Source organism: Aquarana catesbeiana, linkage group LG06, assembly GCF_042186555.1.
Source record: "Aquarana catesbeiana isolate 2022-GZ linkage group LG06, ASM4218655v1, whole genome shotgun sequence".
NCBI classification, from domain to species: domain Eukaryota; kingdom Metazoa; phylum Chordata; class Amphibia; order Anura; family Ranidae; genus Aquarana; species Aquarana catesbeiana.
Window position 1 is genome coordinate 61,755,679 of NC_133329.1, and position 16,032 is coordinate 61,771,710.

The 16,032-nt window shown below is 45.2% G+C and overlaps 1 protein-coding gene across 1 annotated transcript in view; it reads right to left on the bottom strand.

Moving 5' to 3' along the window:
* Positions 1-12,005: 12,005 nt before the first annotated feature.
* The window catches only part of LOC141147973 (protein spinster homolog 1-like), a 27,823-nt gene continuing 23,796 nt past the window's right edge, over positions 12,006-16,032 (bottom strand). The window contains 8 exon segments of the mRNA XM_073635129.1: positions 12,006-13,139; positions 13,412-13,583; positions 13,669-13,767; positions 15,247-15,312; positions 15,524-15,592; positions 15,594-15,714; positions 15,819-15,888; positions 15,891-15,970. Of these exon segments, the coding sequence (XP_073491230.1) occupies positions 13,045-13,139; positions 13,412-13,583; positions 13,669-13,767; positions 15,247-15,312; positions 15,524-15,592; positions 15,594-15,714; positions 15,819-15,888; positions 15,891-15,970 (772 nt within the window). The 3' untranslated portion in view covers positions 12,006-13,044.

Genomic DNA, 16,032 nt, shown 5'->3' on the forward strand with positions numbered 1-16,032 from the left:
CCATGCTTGACTGTAGGCAAGACACACTTGTCTTTGTACTCCTCACCTGGTTTCCGCCACACACGCTTGACACCATCTGAACCAAATAAGTTTATCTTGGTCTCATCAGACCACAGGACATGCTTCTAGTAATCCATGTCCTTAGTCTGCTTGTTTTCAGCAAACTGTTTGCAGGCTTTCTTGTGCATTATCTTTAGAAGAGGCTTCCTTCTGGGACAGCCATGCAGACCAATTTGATGCAGTGTGCAGGCTGACCCCCCACCCCTTCAACCTATGCAGCAATGCTGGCAGCACTCATACATCCATTTCCCAAAGACAACCTCTGGATATGACACTGAGCACGTGCACTCAACCTCATTGGTCGACCATGACGAGGCCTGTTCTGAGTGGAACCTATCCTGTTAAACCGCTGTATGGTCTTGGCCACCGTGCTGCAACTCAATTTCAGGGTCTTGGCAATCTTCCTATAGCTTAGGCCATCTTCATATAGCTCAACTATTCCTTTTTTCAGATCCTCAGAGAGTTCTTTGCCATGAGGTGCCATGTTGAACTTCCAGTGACCAGTATAAGAGAGTGAGAGCGATAACACCAAATTTAACACACCTGCTCCCCATTCACACCTGGGACCTTGTAACACTAATGAGTCACATGACGCTGGGGAGAAAAAATGGCTAGTTGGGCCCAATTTGGACATTTTTACTTAGAGGTGTACTCACTTTTGTTGCCAGAGGTTTAGACATTAATGGCTGTGTTGAGTTATTTTGACGGGACAGCAAATTTACACTGTTATACAAGCTGTACACTCACTACTTTACATTGTAGCAAAGTGTCATTTCGTCAGTGTTGTCACATGAAAAGATTAAAATAAAAATAAAATATTTACAAAAATTTGAGGGGTGTACTTACTTTTGTGAGATACTGTAAGTGACTTTGAACGTGGCATGGTTGTTGGTGCCAGACAGGCTGCTCTGAGTATTTCAAAAACTGCTGATCTTACTGGGATTTTCACACACAACCATCTCTCGGGTTTACAGAGAATGGTCCAAAAAAGAGAAAATATCCAGTGAGTAGCAGTTGTGTGGAGGAAAATGCCTTGTTGAGGTCAGAGGAGAATGGGCAGACTGGTTGAAAATGACAGAAAGGCAACAGGATCTCATATAACCACTCGTTACATCCAAGGTATGCAGAATACCATTTCTGAATGCACAACACATCCAACCTTGAAACAGATGAGCTACAACAGCAGAAGACCACACCTGGTGCCACTCCTGTCAGCTAAGAACAGGAAACTGAGGCTACAATTCTCACAGGATCACCAAAACTGGACAATAGAAGATTGGAAAAACGTTGTCTGGTCTGATGAGTCTCGATTTCAGCTGCAACATTCAGATCAGATTTGGGTCAGAATTTGGCATAAACGACACGAAAGCATGGATCCATCCTGCCTTGTATCAACGGTTCTGGCCGGTGGTGGTGGTGTAATGGTGTGGGGGATATTTCCTTGGCACACTTTGGGCCCCTTAGTACCAACTGAGTATTGTTTAAATGCCACGGCCTACCTGAGTATTGTTGCTGACCATGTCCATCCCTTTATGACTCAAGTGTCCCCATCTTCTGATGGCTCCTTCCAGCAGGATAATGCACCATGTCACAAAGCTCCAATCATCTCACCACTGGACAATGAGGTCACTGTACTCCACTTGCCTCCACAGTCACCAGATCTCAATCCAATAGAGCACCTTTGGGATGTGGTGGAAAAGGAGATTCGCATCATGGATGTGCAGTCAACAAATCTGCAGCAACTGCGTGATGCTATCATGTCACTATGGAGCAAAACAGCTCTCGCTCTCAGTAGTGTGTACTCTGGAGGTGAATGAACAGGAAGCAGCACGGAGCTGAATGTAGCAGACCATTTGTTCTAATGCGAGCGTTATAAAAGGGATCATGTGAGTGAGATTACCTGGTTCGTTTTTTTATATACCTTGGCTTATCTCTGCACAATGGTATTGTTTCCCAATCTTGTGTTTTCATACTGGGGAGGACTGCTAAAAGCTAAAGGATCAACCAATCTATGCCACCGCTAATCCATCCAAGCATGACTTACAAAGCCCTGGTTTGAAGTGAAGAGGAGGTATTCCTGTGTCTCTAATCAGTGGACTAATCCCATTTATATTTTATAGTTTATATTTCAATCACATATTTTCACAAGAGTACGGGTTTGTGATATTAATTATTGTAAGGAGGTCCCGTTTGTTCATATGTAAGGGAACCTTGTATGTGGGTTCGGAATACATTATTTATTTTCTAAGGTCTTATTTTCTAAGGTTTTATGTAGAGATTTATATACATAATTTAACACACAGTGTGATATTAATTGGTTAATATTAGCGCATCACTTAATTTATCTTTTATGCAATTTGTGTAGTTCACCAATTGATTGCAGCTGTATTATTTGGGCATCTTTTAATATATTCTCACATAATTTATTTATTTTTCCACTTCAGCGCTGTAGTAATTATATCACTAACCGAGAAACTTACCCTAGGGTGGAACCACTGCCTGCAGTACCTTCCTACCAAAGGCCTAATCTGCAGCCGACAGTAGATCCAGCCTGTAGTGCTAGAGGAAAGTAGAGAAGCTGGACCAGGTAGCAGCCTTGCATATTTTCTCAGGCGCGGCACTGGCTCTTTCAGCCCAGGAAACCGATGTTGATCTTGTAGCGTGGGCAGCAACACCTTTTGCCCTTTGCGGGATCCAGAGGAAATTATAAAAAGTGCGTTGGACTTCCTGAATTCCTTGGTTAGGGCTAGATATTGTAACAAGCATCTTCGTAGGTCTAGTGTATAAAAGGCCTCTTCTCCTGAATTGGCTGGAGCTGAAGAAAAGGTGGGTAGTACCATTTCCTGAGTACTATGAAAGGATGTAGCAATTTTAGGAAGAAGAGCCAGATCTATTCTGAGAATCACCCGATCCAAGAAAATAACTAAAAGGGTTCCGTGACTGACAAGGCCTGAATGTTCCTTATTCTTCGAGACGAAGTAATAGCCACAAAATTGTCTTTAGAACTAAATTCTTAAGAGATGCTTCTTCTAGGGGTTCAAACTGAGCTTTCATGAACCCTTGCAACACAAGAGACAAATCCCACTTGGGAAAAGCTTTAAGGACCTCTGACCCGTTTTGTGCCAAGGCCCTGATAAACTTAGTAATCAAAATTTCTTGCAATAAAGTTCTTTCCAAAAAAAACTTAAAAAAAAGAGCGTCCACTTGGGTTTGTAGGGTGCTGGCGGCCAACCCCTTCTCCATTCCTTCCTTCAAAACAACTGAAATTGCATTTTTACCTTGGAGACCCTTGGGAGAGCACCAGGAATTATATTTCTTCCACAGCTTCAAGTAGATTGCTCACGTCATTTTTTTTCATACTAGAAAGAAGGGTGGTAACAAGTTTTTCCGACAAACCTTTGGCCCTTAGGAGGTCCTCCTCAGAAACCAGACTGTCAAATTTAGCCGATCCGTCTCCAGATGGTTCAGTGCCCCCTGTGTCAACATGTCCTTCCTGACTGGTAGTTTCCAGGGGGGCTTCCCGACTACATTCAGTAGTGTCGCAATCCACGACCTTTTTGGCCAAAAAGTTCAGGGAAGAGGCCAAGATCAAATCTGTGGCCTCTTCCCTGAACTTCCTGAGAACCAGAGGGATTAGATGGAAGGGGGGAAAGCGTAGCACAAGGGGTAGTCCCATGGATGGGCAAAGGTGTCTAGCCCCCCTGGCTTGATCTTCCCTGTGGAGTGAAAAGAATATTGTCACTTTCGCATTTTGATGGCTTGCAAATAAGTAGATCTGAGGATAACCCCAGACCTCAGTGAACATCAGGAAGAAATCCTGGTTTAGGTTCCACTCCACCTCCCCTACCTGCCTTCTGCTTAGGAGATCCGCCAGGAGATTTTGAGACCCCTTCAGGTGGATTGCTGACAGAGAAGCCACATTGCACTCTGTCCAGGTAACTGCATGGCCAAAACCAAGAGGCCCTTGCTCCTCGCTCCGCCTTGCTTTGGCACATTGGCCAACGCCGTCCTGTTGTCCGACAGGACTTGTACATGCTGCCCCTTGATTGCTTGCTGGAAGTACACGGGACCTAGGAAAATGTAACTAAGCTTCTGCCAGTTGGATGACTTCCAAGCCTCTGCTTTGGACCAGGACCCCTGTGCGGTCTGGCCATCTAGATGGGCTCCCAAGCCCCAAGCACTTGCATCTGTTGTCAAACAGTTGTTTAGAGGAAAAGCCCAGGAGAGGCCATCTGTTAGATTGGCCGGGTTTCGCCACGACCCGAGGGCCGTCTTCACACTTGTGGCAATTTTGATTTGCTTTTGTAAAGATTCTCGGTAAGAGCATTTCTGCAGAATGTCCATCTGGAGAGGACGAAAATGTAGTCTCGCCCACTGGATGGCCGGTACGGATGCGGTGAGTAGCCCCAACACTGCTGAAGCCTTCCGTTGTCACCAATAGGTTGGTTTGGATCTTACATACTGCGGACTGGACCTTCTCTATTTTTTCCTGTGGGAGAGAAATCTTCTGAATTACTAAAAACTTATTGTGTACCCCAGAAAACGTACTTCCTGTGCTGGAAACAAATTGGATTTCTCCAGATTTAGGAGCCACCCTAAGCTTTTGAGGTGAGCCTGGGTCTCCTGAAGGTTTGATAGCACTTGATCCCTGGAGTCTGCAAAGAGTAACACATCGTCCAGGTAAGGCACGATAGATATCACCCTCAGCCTCAGCAATTCCAGTGCTTCTGCCATCAATTTAGTGAATACTCTGAGGGAGAATGACAGCCTGAAGGGTAGAGCCCTAAATTGAAGATGCCACTTTGATTTTCCCAAGTTGACAGCGGGCCGGAAAAATTTCTGAGAAGACTGGGCTATTGTGACGTGTAGATAAGCATCTCTCAAATCCAAAAAGATGCCATGAAGCACCCGGGGGACAGAAGTTTTGTTACCGAATGCATTGTGTCCACCCAAAAGTGCTTGTACTGTATCGATTTGTTCAAAATCTTTAGGTTTAGGATCAGCCGATATTTTCTGGAGGGCTTCCTCACCAAAAAGATGTGCGAGTAGAATCCCCGGTCTTCCTGATCCATGCGGACTTGGACTAAGACTTCCTGCTGTATCAAATCCTGTAAGAGGGTCGTCATTGCGGAAGCTTTTTCTTTTTCCCTTGGAGGACTGGTGACATAACATCTGCTTGGAGGGGTTTTTCTGAGAACCCCACGCTGTAACCGTGGGCGACAATGTTTTTGACGAACAGGCTCGAGGTTGTTTTCTCTCATTGTTGGAGGAAAGACGATAATTCTCCTTCCACTGGGAGGAGGCTGTCATTTGCTTTTGGCAGACTGGTCCGGGGGTCTGAAAAATACCCCACCTCTTCCCCTGCCCCTCTGGGAGGACCACCTGTTCTTCTGGTCCTGCTCCCTAACTCTCTGGACTGTGGAACAGCACGACAATTTTTCTCAGGAGGCCGTTTCTTCTTAGAGGGGGAAGGCTTTCTATCGGCAGTTCTATCCAACACGGTCTCCAGATCTGGGCCAAAAAGGAAGTCGCCCGAAAATGGTATCCCGCACAATGCCCGACCACGTCTTAAGCCAGATGGCACATCTGGCCGAGTTAACCAACGCAGAGGATCTTGCAGACATTCTGAAGAATCATCTTCCATATACTTTACCACCTTCAACAGGAGTGGTAAGGACTCTAGTAAGTCTTTCCTAGATGTTCTGGACTCCACATGCTCTTTTAGCTGCTCCAACCAGCATTTTACATTTCTGGCAACCACCGTGGATGCCATAGCAGGCTTTAGGCTAGACGAGGTGGAATCCCACGCTTTTTTAAGAAGGGAATCTGCCCTCTTGTCCATTGCATCCTTTAATATGCCCATATCCTCGAACACCAGATCTGCGCGAGGAGAAACTTGCGAAAGTCGCGTCCACCCTGGGCTTTTTGTTCCACACCCGAGTCTCATTCTTTTCGAAAGGAAACCTTCTCCTAAGGGTTTTAGAGAAGAAAGGACCCCTCTCTGGGTCTCCCCATTCTTTAACTGCTTCAGAAAGAGCCCTGTGGACTGGGAATACCCTGCGTTTGGAATAATCCAGGCCTTAATACATTCGGTCATGTATGAAGAGTTGAACCTTCTCCTCTTGTATTTCGAGGGTCGTATAGATTGCTTTAAGCATCTACTTCCCTCAACGATAATTTGTATCTGGATGTTTTACTGACATCCCCTTCTTCTTCCTCATCCGAATCCTTGAGAGAAAGTAGGGTACTTGCCCCCTCTTGCTCTCAATCATTAACCTCCGCCGACTTTGAGGTGGATGCCAGGGAACTGGACAGTGTGTTTTGCTGAGAGTCTGTCTGGGTTGCTGGATTTTTGACTAACAGTGAGCGGACTGAACTTAAGGTGTCCGTTAGCACTCTTACCAGAGAAAACAGATCTTTACATTGTTGTGAAGAAACCTCTTTAACGAGCTCTGCAGTGCAGGTTCTGCACAGAGGCTTTGGCCATGGGTCTCTGAGGGGATTTTTGCAGGAAGGGCATTTCCTTTGGACTGAGGGAGGACCTATAGATTTAACTGAGGCTTTGACCTAAAAGTAAACACAAAAAACAAGACCAAACTAGTCACCTAACTGAAGGGAGAGTATATACCCCTATGTGAAACACACTACCACCACCCTGAGGAACAAGGGAAACCCCCAAGAGTGCAATGAACCAACAACCCCCTTGACAGAGCCCCTGCCCAGACTGTAAGGCCCAAGAGCAGTTACTTCAATCTTTACAGTAGCAGGCTCCCCCTTGGGAAGGACAACATAAACAAAACAAGAAAAGCCCAAATGGAGAAGATAGGGGCACCACTGTACCCCTCTTACCTGGGCCTGGCCGATGCTTGCATCCCGCCGAAGCTGCTGACATCTCCTCCATCTTGAAGAGTGCGCAGCGGAGTGCTGAAGAACCGCCTGTTCCTTAAATGAAGCGTCCCAGTGTCCCCACGCTCAGGGGATCGGAATGGAAGCACCAACCTTTCCGCGACCCACCCCCTGGCCCTTGCGTACCGGTGGCCAGAACCACTGCCACCATCACCTCACCAGAAGTCCCGCCTACTGGAACCAATGTCACTCGCCGGCCGGGACCCAGGGCCGACATGCAAGGACTGGGAGAGATGGAAGGGGGGGGGGTGCTGGGATGGTCACACACAGAAAAACAGTAGCCATAGAGGTAAGCCTACCCTTTCTCCACCTGGAGAGCACAGCCCCCCTAACTGGTTCTCTGCAGCGCTTCCACCACGGCAGAGGAAACACAATAACTGAAGGCATGGTGAAAGGGGAGGGATCTTAAAGGCTGCAAGTGTTTCCTGGGAAAGTAGGCGGAGTTACGCTCTCTCTCCAGGTGCAGTCCTGAAAGGCGATTTGGGAAAAATTGCATCATTTGTGTTAGTGGGAAAAATAATCCCCAATCATTGGTGTCAGTGAGAGGAATCGTGCCCGGTCTTTGGTGTTAGTGGGAGGGATAGTGCCCCATCATTGGTGTCGGTGAAAGAATTAGTTCCCAATCACTGGTGTCAGTGGGAGGAACACTGCCCCATAATTGGTCTCAATGAGAAAATTAGTTCCCAATCTCTTTTATTAGTGGGAGTAATAGTGCACCATAATTGGTGTCAGTGGGAGAATTAGTTCCCCATCTCTGGTGTCAGTGAGAGGAATAGTGCCCTGTCTTTGGGGTCAGTTGAAGGAATAGTGCTATAAGAGCCGGATAAAGGCAGGCAAAGGGCAATATTCGAACCCCGGGCCGCAGTTTGGAGACCCCTGTTTTAATTTGACAAACTTTTTTATTGAAGCCATCAGGGATACATGAGAGCCAGGGAACCAGCATGTAAAGTGAAACAAGCCTCCGTATTCTCCAACCACTGGCTTGCATGGAGCTGAATCCGGCTGCTGTGGTTACCAGTGATTTGATAATAAGACCCAAGGTTAACTCTCACAAAATGAGAACGTTGGTGTAGGTTTATGTTTTCCTTTCTTATAACTAGATTCATGAGATGAGTTCTGAGGCAGGGTGCTGTGAGGTTTTCCAGGAGTTATGTACAGCACCCTGCCGGCCCCCCTCCCACCAGCTGTGATCTAGCTGCCTTGCACAGGGACCCAGCAATAACATCAATGGCTCCAAACTACAGTATGTAATGAAAATGGAAAGATTTTATTTATTTAAAAATGTCATTAGCGTGTTTATGAGGTGGGGGGGGGGGACCAAAATAGGAGCAAATTAATTGTCGGATTTAAAGGAGGAAAAAAAAAACACACTTGTGGCAATTCAATCAATCGGCTGCCCTCAGATTGAAATGATTTGTGCTGCAGAACACTGTGAAAGACAATCGCTCAAAACAATTCCCTTTTTAATCAATAATAATTTAACTGTACCTCCACTGGAACAAGAGTGGGAACCTGATAACCACCCACCATCTATCCCACCAATCCCACCCACCAAAGAGAAGAGGCCAGCAGCTCATTCATTTATAGTCAGCAGTACATGCACAAGGGAAATAGTAATGATACATATAAAACATAGTCCTCCGATGTCAGTTTGCTCTCAATGTTCCGTATCTATTCTTTTGTCTCCCTCCCTTCCACCCCAGTGCTGGTACACTGAGACAATGGAGATGCCAATGTACCTTGACAGCAGTGGACAGTTTCTCCTATTGGCACACAGGTAATACACGCCTCTATTATTTTTATTTTATTATTATTGGGATTTTAGAGGCAGATTTGGCAATGAACATGATTAATACCTGGTAAGACTGAGTGCTAAAAAATGTGTTTTGTACTTTCAATGCTGGTTAAAAATTGATAAGATTGCTTGTCATGTTTCATTTTTTGTTTTCAGAACTCAGTAGGCACCAAAAGATCTACAGATATTCCTCAAAAAGTAAGTTCCTCCCCCTGAGTAGATAATGCTGGGGCTGTTTAAAGGGTTAGTTCACCTTTTTCAGAGAAATCAAAAAGGTGAACCAACATTGCACACCCTCCTCACTCCCATCTCCAGGTTCCGACTGGACTGACCTTACCCTCCATGGGTGCTGAGCTGTCCGTGCCCATGCAGCTCATGTCTGAGGATTTGAATCCCCTGCTCTTCTCTCTGCAGGGCTTCCGGGATGGATCAGGATGATGCTCTGTGCTGGTGCTGTCCAATCAGGATCACCCTGATCTGTCCTGGAAGCCCCGCAGAGAGAAGAGCAGGGGATTTCAAATCCCTAGACTGCTGCCCAGGCTGTGTGAGCACTGACAGTTCACCACTCATGGAGGTAAGGTAAGGACAGTGGGGACCAGGGTTGCAAGTGTTGGCTCACCACCCATGGAGGCAAGTACAGCAGGACTGTGGGGTGGAAGGGAGGGCTGTTAGTCCACCTTTCCATTTTTTTCTGGAAAGGTGAACCAACCCATTAACTTCCATGTCCCAGTGTTGGTACCCCCTTGACATTAGTGTGTGGTTTCCACCTCTTTTTATGTCTAAAGACGCGTACACACGAGCGAAATGTCCGACAGAAAAAGTCAGACGGAGTCTTTTCATCGTCTATTCCGATCGTGTGTATGCCTCATCGGACTTTTTTTTTTCGAAAATTCTGACGGACCTAGAAATGGAACATGTTCTAAATATTTCCGACTGAACCAATTCCTATCGGGAAAACCGCTCGTCTGTATGCTGTTCCGACGGACCAAAAACGATGCATGCTCTGAAGCAAGTACGAGACGGAAGCTACTGGCTATTGCACTTCCTTTTTCTAGTCCCGTCGTACGTGTTGTACGTCACCGCGTTCTGGACGGTCGAACTTTGGTGTGACCGTGTGTAGGCAAGACCGCTTAAGCGGAATTCCGTCGGAGAAACCTTCGGAGTTTATTCCGACGGCAAAACCGGTCGTGTGTACGTGGCATTAGGCCTCTGTTGTGTATCAATAGGAATGGCGCAGCGCTAAAACTATTAATGTAAAAATGTCCAAATAAGAACCAAAATAAATATGGTCAAACAAAAGTCCTCTCCGTCAGGAAGAAATAATACTCTAATCAGCGAGATCCATATTGAAAGGAGACACAGAAGAGAGATGAAAACACCGTCACCAACACCCAAACAAACTGACCCTTACCATCAGTGTATGGGTTATACACGTGTGTAGAAAAAAGGCAGTCTTCATAGAATAAACCAACAATCTTCTAATAGAGTAGCACCAACATATTCCCCTCTGAACTAAATGGAAGGCTTTAGATCTCCTTTTGGTAGCTGGATATTAAACCAAGTGTACTCCAGTATGCATATGCACCTCAAGATCGTGGTACGTAGGGAATAAAAAGAAAACGCTCATTGCGCAATCTCCATAAACAAGGATGATTTATTGAAAAGATAAAAACCACTCACATTTAGTAAGAAGGTGTCCAGCGCTTCTAACCACAAAGATGGCCGCCGTGTCACCGTCCCACCGCGTCCTGCGTCGCCAGTCACTATCATCGCTCAACATTTCGTCATCAACATGCGTCCTCAGGGGCGTCCCTGAAGACGCATGTTAATGACGAAACATTGGGCGATAAGAGACTGGCGACGCAGGACGCGGTGGGACGGTGACACGGCGGCCATCTTTGTGGTTAGAAGCGCTGGACGCTTCACACTGCTGTATACCTTCTTACTAAATGTGAGTGGTTTTTATCTTTTCAATAAATCATCCTTGTTTATGGAGATTGCGCAATGAGCGTTTTCTTTTTATTCCCTACGTACCACGCTCTTGAGGTGCATATGCATATTGGAGTATACTTGGTTTAATATCCAGCTACCAAAAGGAGATCTACAGCCTTCCATTTAGTTCAGAGGGGAATATGTTGGTGCTACTCCATTAGAAGATTGTTGGTTTATTCTATGAAGACTGCCTTTTTTCTACACACGTGTATAACCCATACACTGATGGTAAGGGTCAGTTTGTTTGGGTGTTGGTGACGGTGTTTTCATCTCTCTTCTGTGTCTCCTTTCAATATGGATCTCGCTGATTAGAGTATTATTTCTTCCTGACGGAGAGGACTTTTGTTTGACCATATTTATTTTGGTTCTTATTGGGACATTTTTACATTAATATTTTTAGCGCTGCACCATTCCTATTGATATCTCTTCAATTGTATCCAGCAATTTTTGTGTCAGCAGCTTCCATTATATGTTTTATTAAGCGCAACAGATTCTGTTTTATTCTCTGTTGTGTATCCTCGTAGTGAACTTCCCCTCTTCCCATGAACTGATGCTGGCTATAAATCATTGAGCTCCTAGTAAGGTTTTCACTTTGCAATGACCAGCAAGCACCAATATAGTCTACAGCTGCCTTTAGCAAGTAAGCTCCTCCCCTGAGGAACTAGTGCTGGGTCTGTTTTGCTTTCCATTTTGTTGTTCATGTTCCATGATTGGTTTTCCCTTAGAGTAAAAAACGACACTTGATATGTGGCTTTATGGCCCCATTCACACCTGAGCATAATAGAATCACGGGCAGAATTGTGGGATTCTTCCTGCGATTCTGGAATCGCAACAAAACATGCAATGCGCTTGCAGTGCTATTATTTCTTAATGGCACCCCCAAGGACAGTGCCATCTTTTTATCACGTGTGACGAAGGGGTCCTGAGCAACTCTGATTTGTTGCACTTGTACCTTTGTGATGCGACCGCTCTACATTAAAAGTTTTGGACAACATTTGATGATCCATGGTGGGCTAGCAAACATGAGTACTGATTGTGCCGCGATTGTCGCGTGACAAAAAACGCGCGAAAACAAGCAATGCCAAACACGCCTGGCTCAGTGCCAAGATTTGGTACATGAGCTTCTTTCTGGAGCAGAGGGTGGTCCATTCAAAATGAATGGTGTCGTGCCAAAAACTCACCAGAAAATGTGCAAATATACGTGCTTAGGCAGCGGTGCTCAGGTGTAAACGGGGCCTAAAGCGGAGCTAGAGGCAAAGCTTTTTTTTTTTTTTCATTTTCAACAGAGTAATGGAGGGTTATAACCCCTGTTAGGTTTTGTTCTGTCATCTGTGTTCCATTGGTGAGCTCCCCCTTCACTTCCTGTCCCATAATCAAAACAGGAAGTGGGAGGAAATCCCTGGAAAGTGAAGGAATCCCCGCTTGGCTCCAGATCTAGTGTCCCCAATGGAAGATTTCCCCTCTATTAGTGTCCTGATGTCAAGCCAAAAATTGGGATTTCTCTTTATTTTTACTTTCAATGATATAGGTAAAACAGGACAAATAGAGAGGGTGAATCTCCCCAATGGAAGCACAAACAGCAATAAAAACCTGACAGTGGGTCTAATCTTTCCATCCAAAACTACAAGCTCTACCTTTAGTTCTACTTTACACTATGTTTGTGAATGAGGCCTCTGCCCCTTTTTAAGTGGAGAATCAAGTTTTTAGAACTAAGTGCTAACATGCCGGTACACCATTATATGGAATAACTTACCTATGACTTGCAGTCCATCACATATATAAACACATCGAAAAACAAACTGCGACCCATTTCACATGTCCTTGTTGCCATTTGCTGCAGTATTTGCATGGCCTTCAAGGACTTGCACCCTCCAGTGATCTTTTAATATTACAAGGAAATACTGTGCAAAAATGCCGGTCTGTTAAGAATTAAAAAAACTATGAATTATAAAATATGAATAACATATCCTATTTGTATTATATTGCCCAAAGAAAAAAAGAAGTCAAAATAAATATTTTGAAAAAACGAATTCCTGGAAGGTGAAGATGGTAAAAAGTCACAAAAGATGGAGGCTTGGCCACCTTTCAAGTCAAGTACAATTTCACATTTTTCCGACTGCTTGGTCAAAAACCGTCCACAAAAATGTGAGTCATCTGAGTGAGCAGGCAGAGAAGACACAGGATGTCCCCACCATGGGGGACCTTCTTCTGGTCGGTGGAGGACAACAAAGCGCTGCATGTTCATAGGTCCACCTTGGACCAATCCTGAGGGCTTCAAAGCCCAGAGCAGTTTATATGAGAACACTGGACACTGGCACCTTGGTGGAGCGTCCTCGTTTTGGGACCACAATTCTGTCTTCAGGGCTGTCATCTTCTGTTTCGAGGCCTGTGAGAAAACACAAGGAGCAATTAATTGTCATCAAATCGTCAGCCTGGTCCATGTAGCAGCAAGAACAGTTTGCCTAAAGGACTACAGCTCCCTCCTGGGGAATCATATTCAGAGTCAAGCCTAGTACACACTAATTATATATATATATATATATATATATATATATATATATATATATATAGATCCCCCGCTGAGCAAACCGGAGTCAAACAGAGTCCAGCCCATGTGAAAGGGGCCTTAAATCAGCACACAACAAGCTATAGGCCAACCTTGAGAAATCAACTCCGCCCGCTTTCGGTCCTTCTCGATGAATAGGGCGGTGGCCAGGAAGAAAGCTCCACCGATTGCCCCTACGAACGAGCACAGCATGAGCGCATACTCCAGGCTGCGGAACTTCAGGAGGAAGGAGTCTGGCTTACCGCGTTGTAGAGCATCAGATATCTGGAGTATAAAGACAGGCCGATGAGTGGATGAGACTGATCACATGATCACTTGGAAAATATAGTGCGATAAGGATACTACTTACCACCCCGATGAGGTAGGGGCTCCCGGCATCACCCAGCAAGTGGGATACCATGATCTGCAAGGCCTCGGCTGTGGAACGCCTTGTGGGGATCACTACATACTAAAAGGAAGAGCGGAGGTCAGGAAAAAGCAAAGACTTGGGTTTTGCTTCAAACAATTATATAGGTCTAAAAGTTTTGCAAAAGGTTCACATATTATGTAATGGTTTGTTAACAACTGCTTTAATCTAAACCCAACCACAGCTGTGGAATAGCTGTCCTCCAATCCTATTCAATACAAGAGATCTGTAAAAGATTGAATGTGTGTAGACAACATCTCCACATAAGTCATGGGTGACTGACCTCAGCTGTGGCGTCTTAAACAAATTGTTCCAAGTCTCCTGTGAGATAAGCATGGTGTCATGGATGTATGCTTAGTACATAAGCACACACACAAAAAGATGCAGGATCATTTGGGTGTCATCTCATGTTTGTGGGTAGCCTACTCAGGGTGATTGGGTGTCAGAAGGACAGGAAGTCACACCTATTTACCCAAACAACCAAGCACTGGGGCTTTAAAGTGTAATTGCACTTTGGTTGCAGATAAACTTTACCATTGTCCCACTTTCAGCCCTTTCCCAGCAAGTCTAGAGCTGGGTACACACTATTCGTTTTTTTTTTGGTTCAACCCGGTCGGAGCAGCTGTACTAACGATCCGACATTAGTACAGCGATCTCCCCCCGCTGAGCTGTTGTGTTCTGACAGGTTCTTACTTTTGATGCATTGTGCATTCTTAGTGTTTATATTTGAGATCAGAAAGGTGTCAAATCAGTGCTTGGAAGAGGGGTTGGGGGCATGGGAGCTGAGTCACAATTGAGCTGTGGAGTTACTCCTGGTGCAGGGTGAGCTGGGCTTCTGCTTCACTGCTATAAGGGGCAAGCTGAGCTGCTAAAATTAAAGTGAAAGCGCTTCTGCTGTAAATTTTGAGGATGAAAAGCTTCACAGTGTCTACAGCTACAGAGATCAGTGGGGTCTTAAAGCCCATTCACTTCGTGTTATAAAATATGTAGACCTTTCATTGTCCATAGCTTGGTCAAAGTGTTACTTTAACGTTGAAGTCCATGCTAAAACTAAAATCCCTGCATCTATAGACACCAACGATCTAACACTAACCTATCTAGCCCTGTAAAGAAAAAAAAAAAAAAAAGCAGTATACATAACTTTTTTGAAGCGGATCCGACCTGATACCACACGGCGCTGTCAGCCGCGGCTTCGCTATGTGGGCGGGTGCAGAGGACACGTCAACAAGGAAGCCCCATAGTAAATCTATGGGTGACGTCACATCCCATTCATTTCACAGTCGTTATCGGACGTGTCTTCTACAGAGCTTCCGCCGCTGGAGATCGGGTCGGATCGCTTTCAAAAAGGGTATGTATACGGATTTCTTCTTTACAGGGCTAGATAGGTTAGTGTTAGATCATTGGTGTCTATAGATGTAGGAATTTTAGTTTTAGCATGGGACTTCCACTTTAAAGCAAACTGAGGACTGAAATAAACAATGCATTGAGAAGAACGATTAAACTCATGTGGCCATCACTCACCAGTAAGATATCTGCGACGATGGCCCAGTTCAGGGACAGAAGAGTTTCTCCAATGAATATAAATATCTGTGGAGGGAGAGGAACAGTCAGTCAGAGAAACAGCTAGAAATAAAGCAAGGATAGTAAGAGTCAGAGCAGAACAGTCAGCAGCATTAGAAGGAGAACCCTTTGTCGTTATAGGAGATTACATCATAATATATTTATAGGAATCCGAAGGTCAACTATTTCCTGGCCAAAAAAGCTTGCAATCATTTCTGCACATTGCAGGGTTACTTACATAGGTGGCCACAAGGCTGGAGTCTGCAAAGACCAGGGAAAGATACAGGAAAGGGGCGGAGCCAAGAAGGACCGCAGGCACAGACTATAGGATCACCGCGAGGGTTTATTTTACGGTAACGTTTACTAATTTCCACTCCGGATGCAACACCCAACAGCCCGGTCACCACTGTTATGACCCCGAAGAGAAAGCTGTGAAGACCATGAAAAGGTGACTGTGTTAGTAAAAAAAATAAAAGGAAATACGTTGGTTCTACAAATCTTCTGTACATGATGTAGAAGGAGGATGTCTTTACCTGTCTTTATAGTTACATATAGGTTGGTCACACTGCTGATCCTGGTACAGTACAGAACGAGCCCGGCTCAGTAGGAGGGGCCCCAGAGAGCCAGGGCGCCGGTGACAAACGCCACGGTGGTGAATCCGAACGTGGACAGCACAAAGCTACGGCTGAAAGGGAAACGATTGAAGGATGAAAAAAGGTTGGCAGGAGGGAAAACATATTCAGTTAC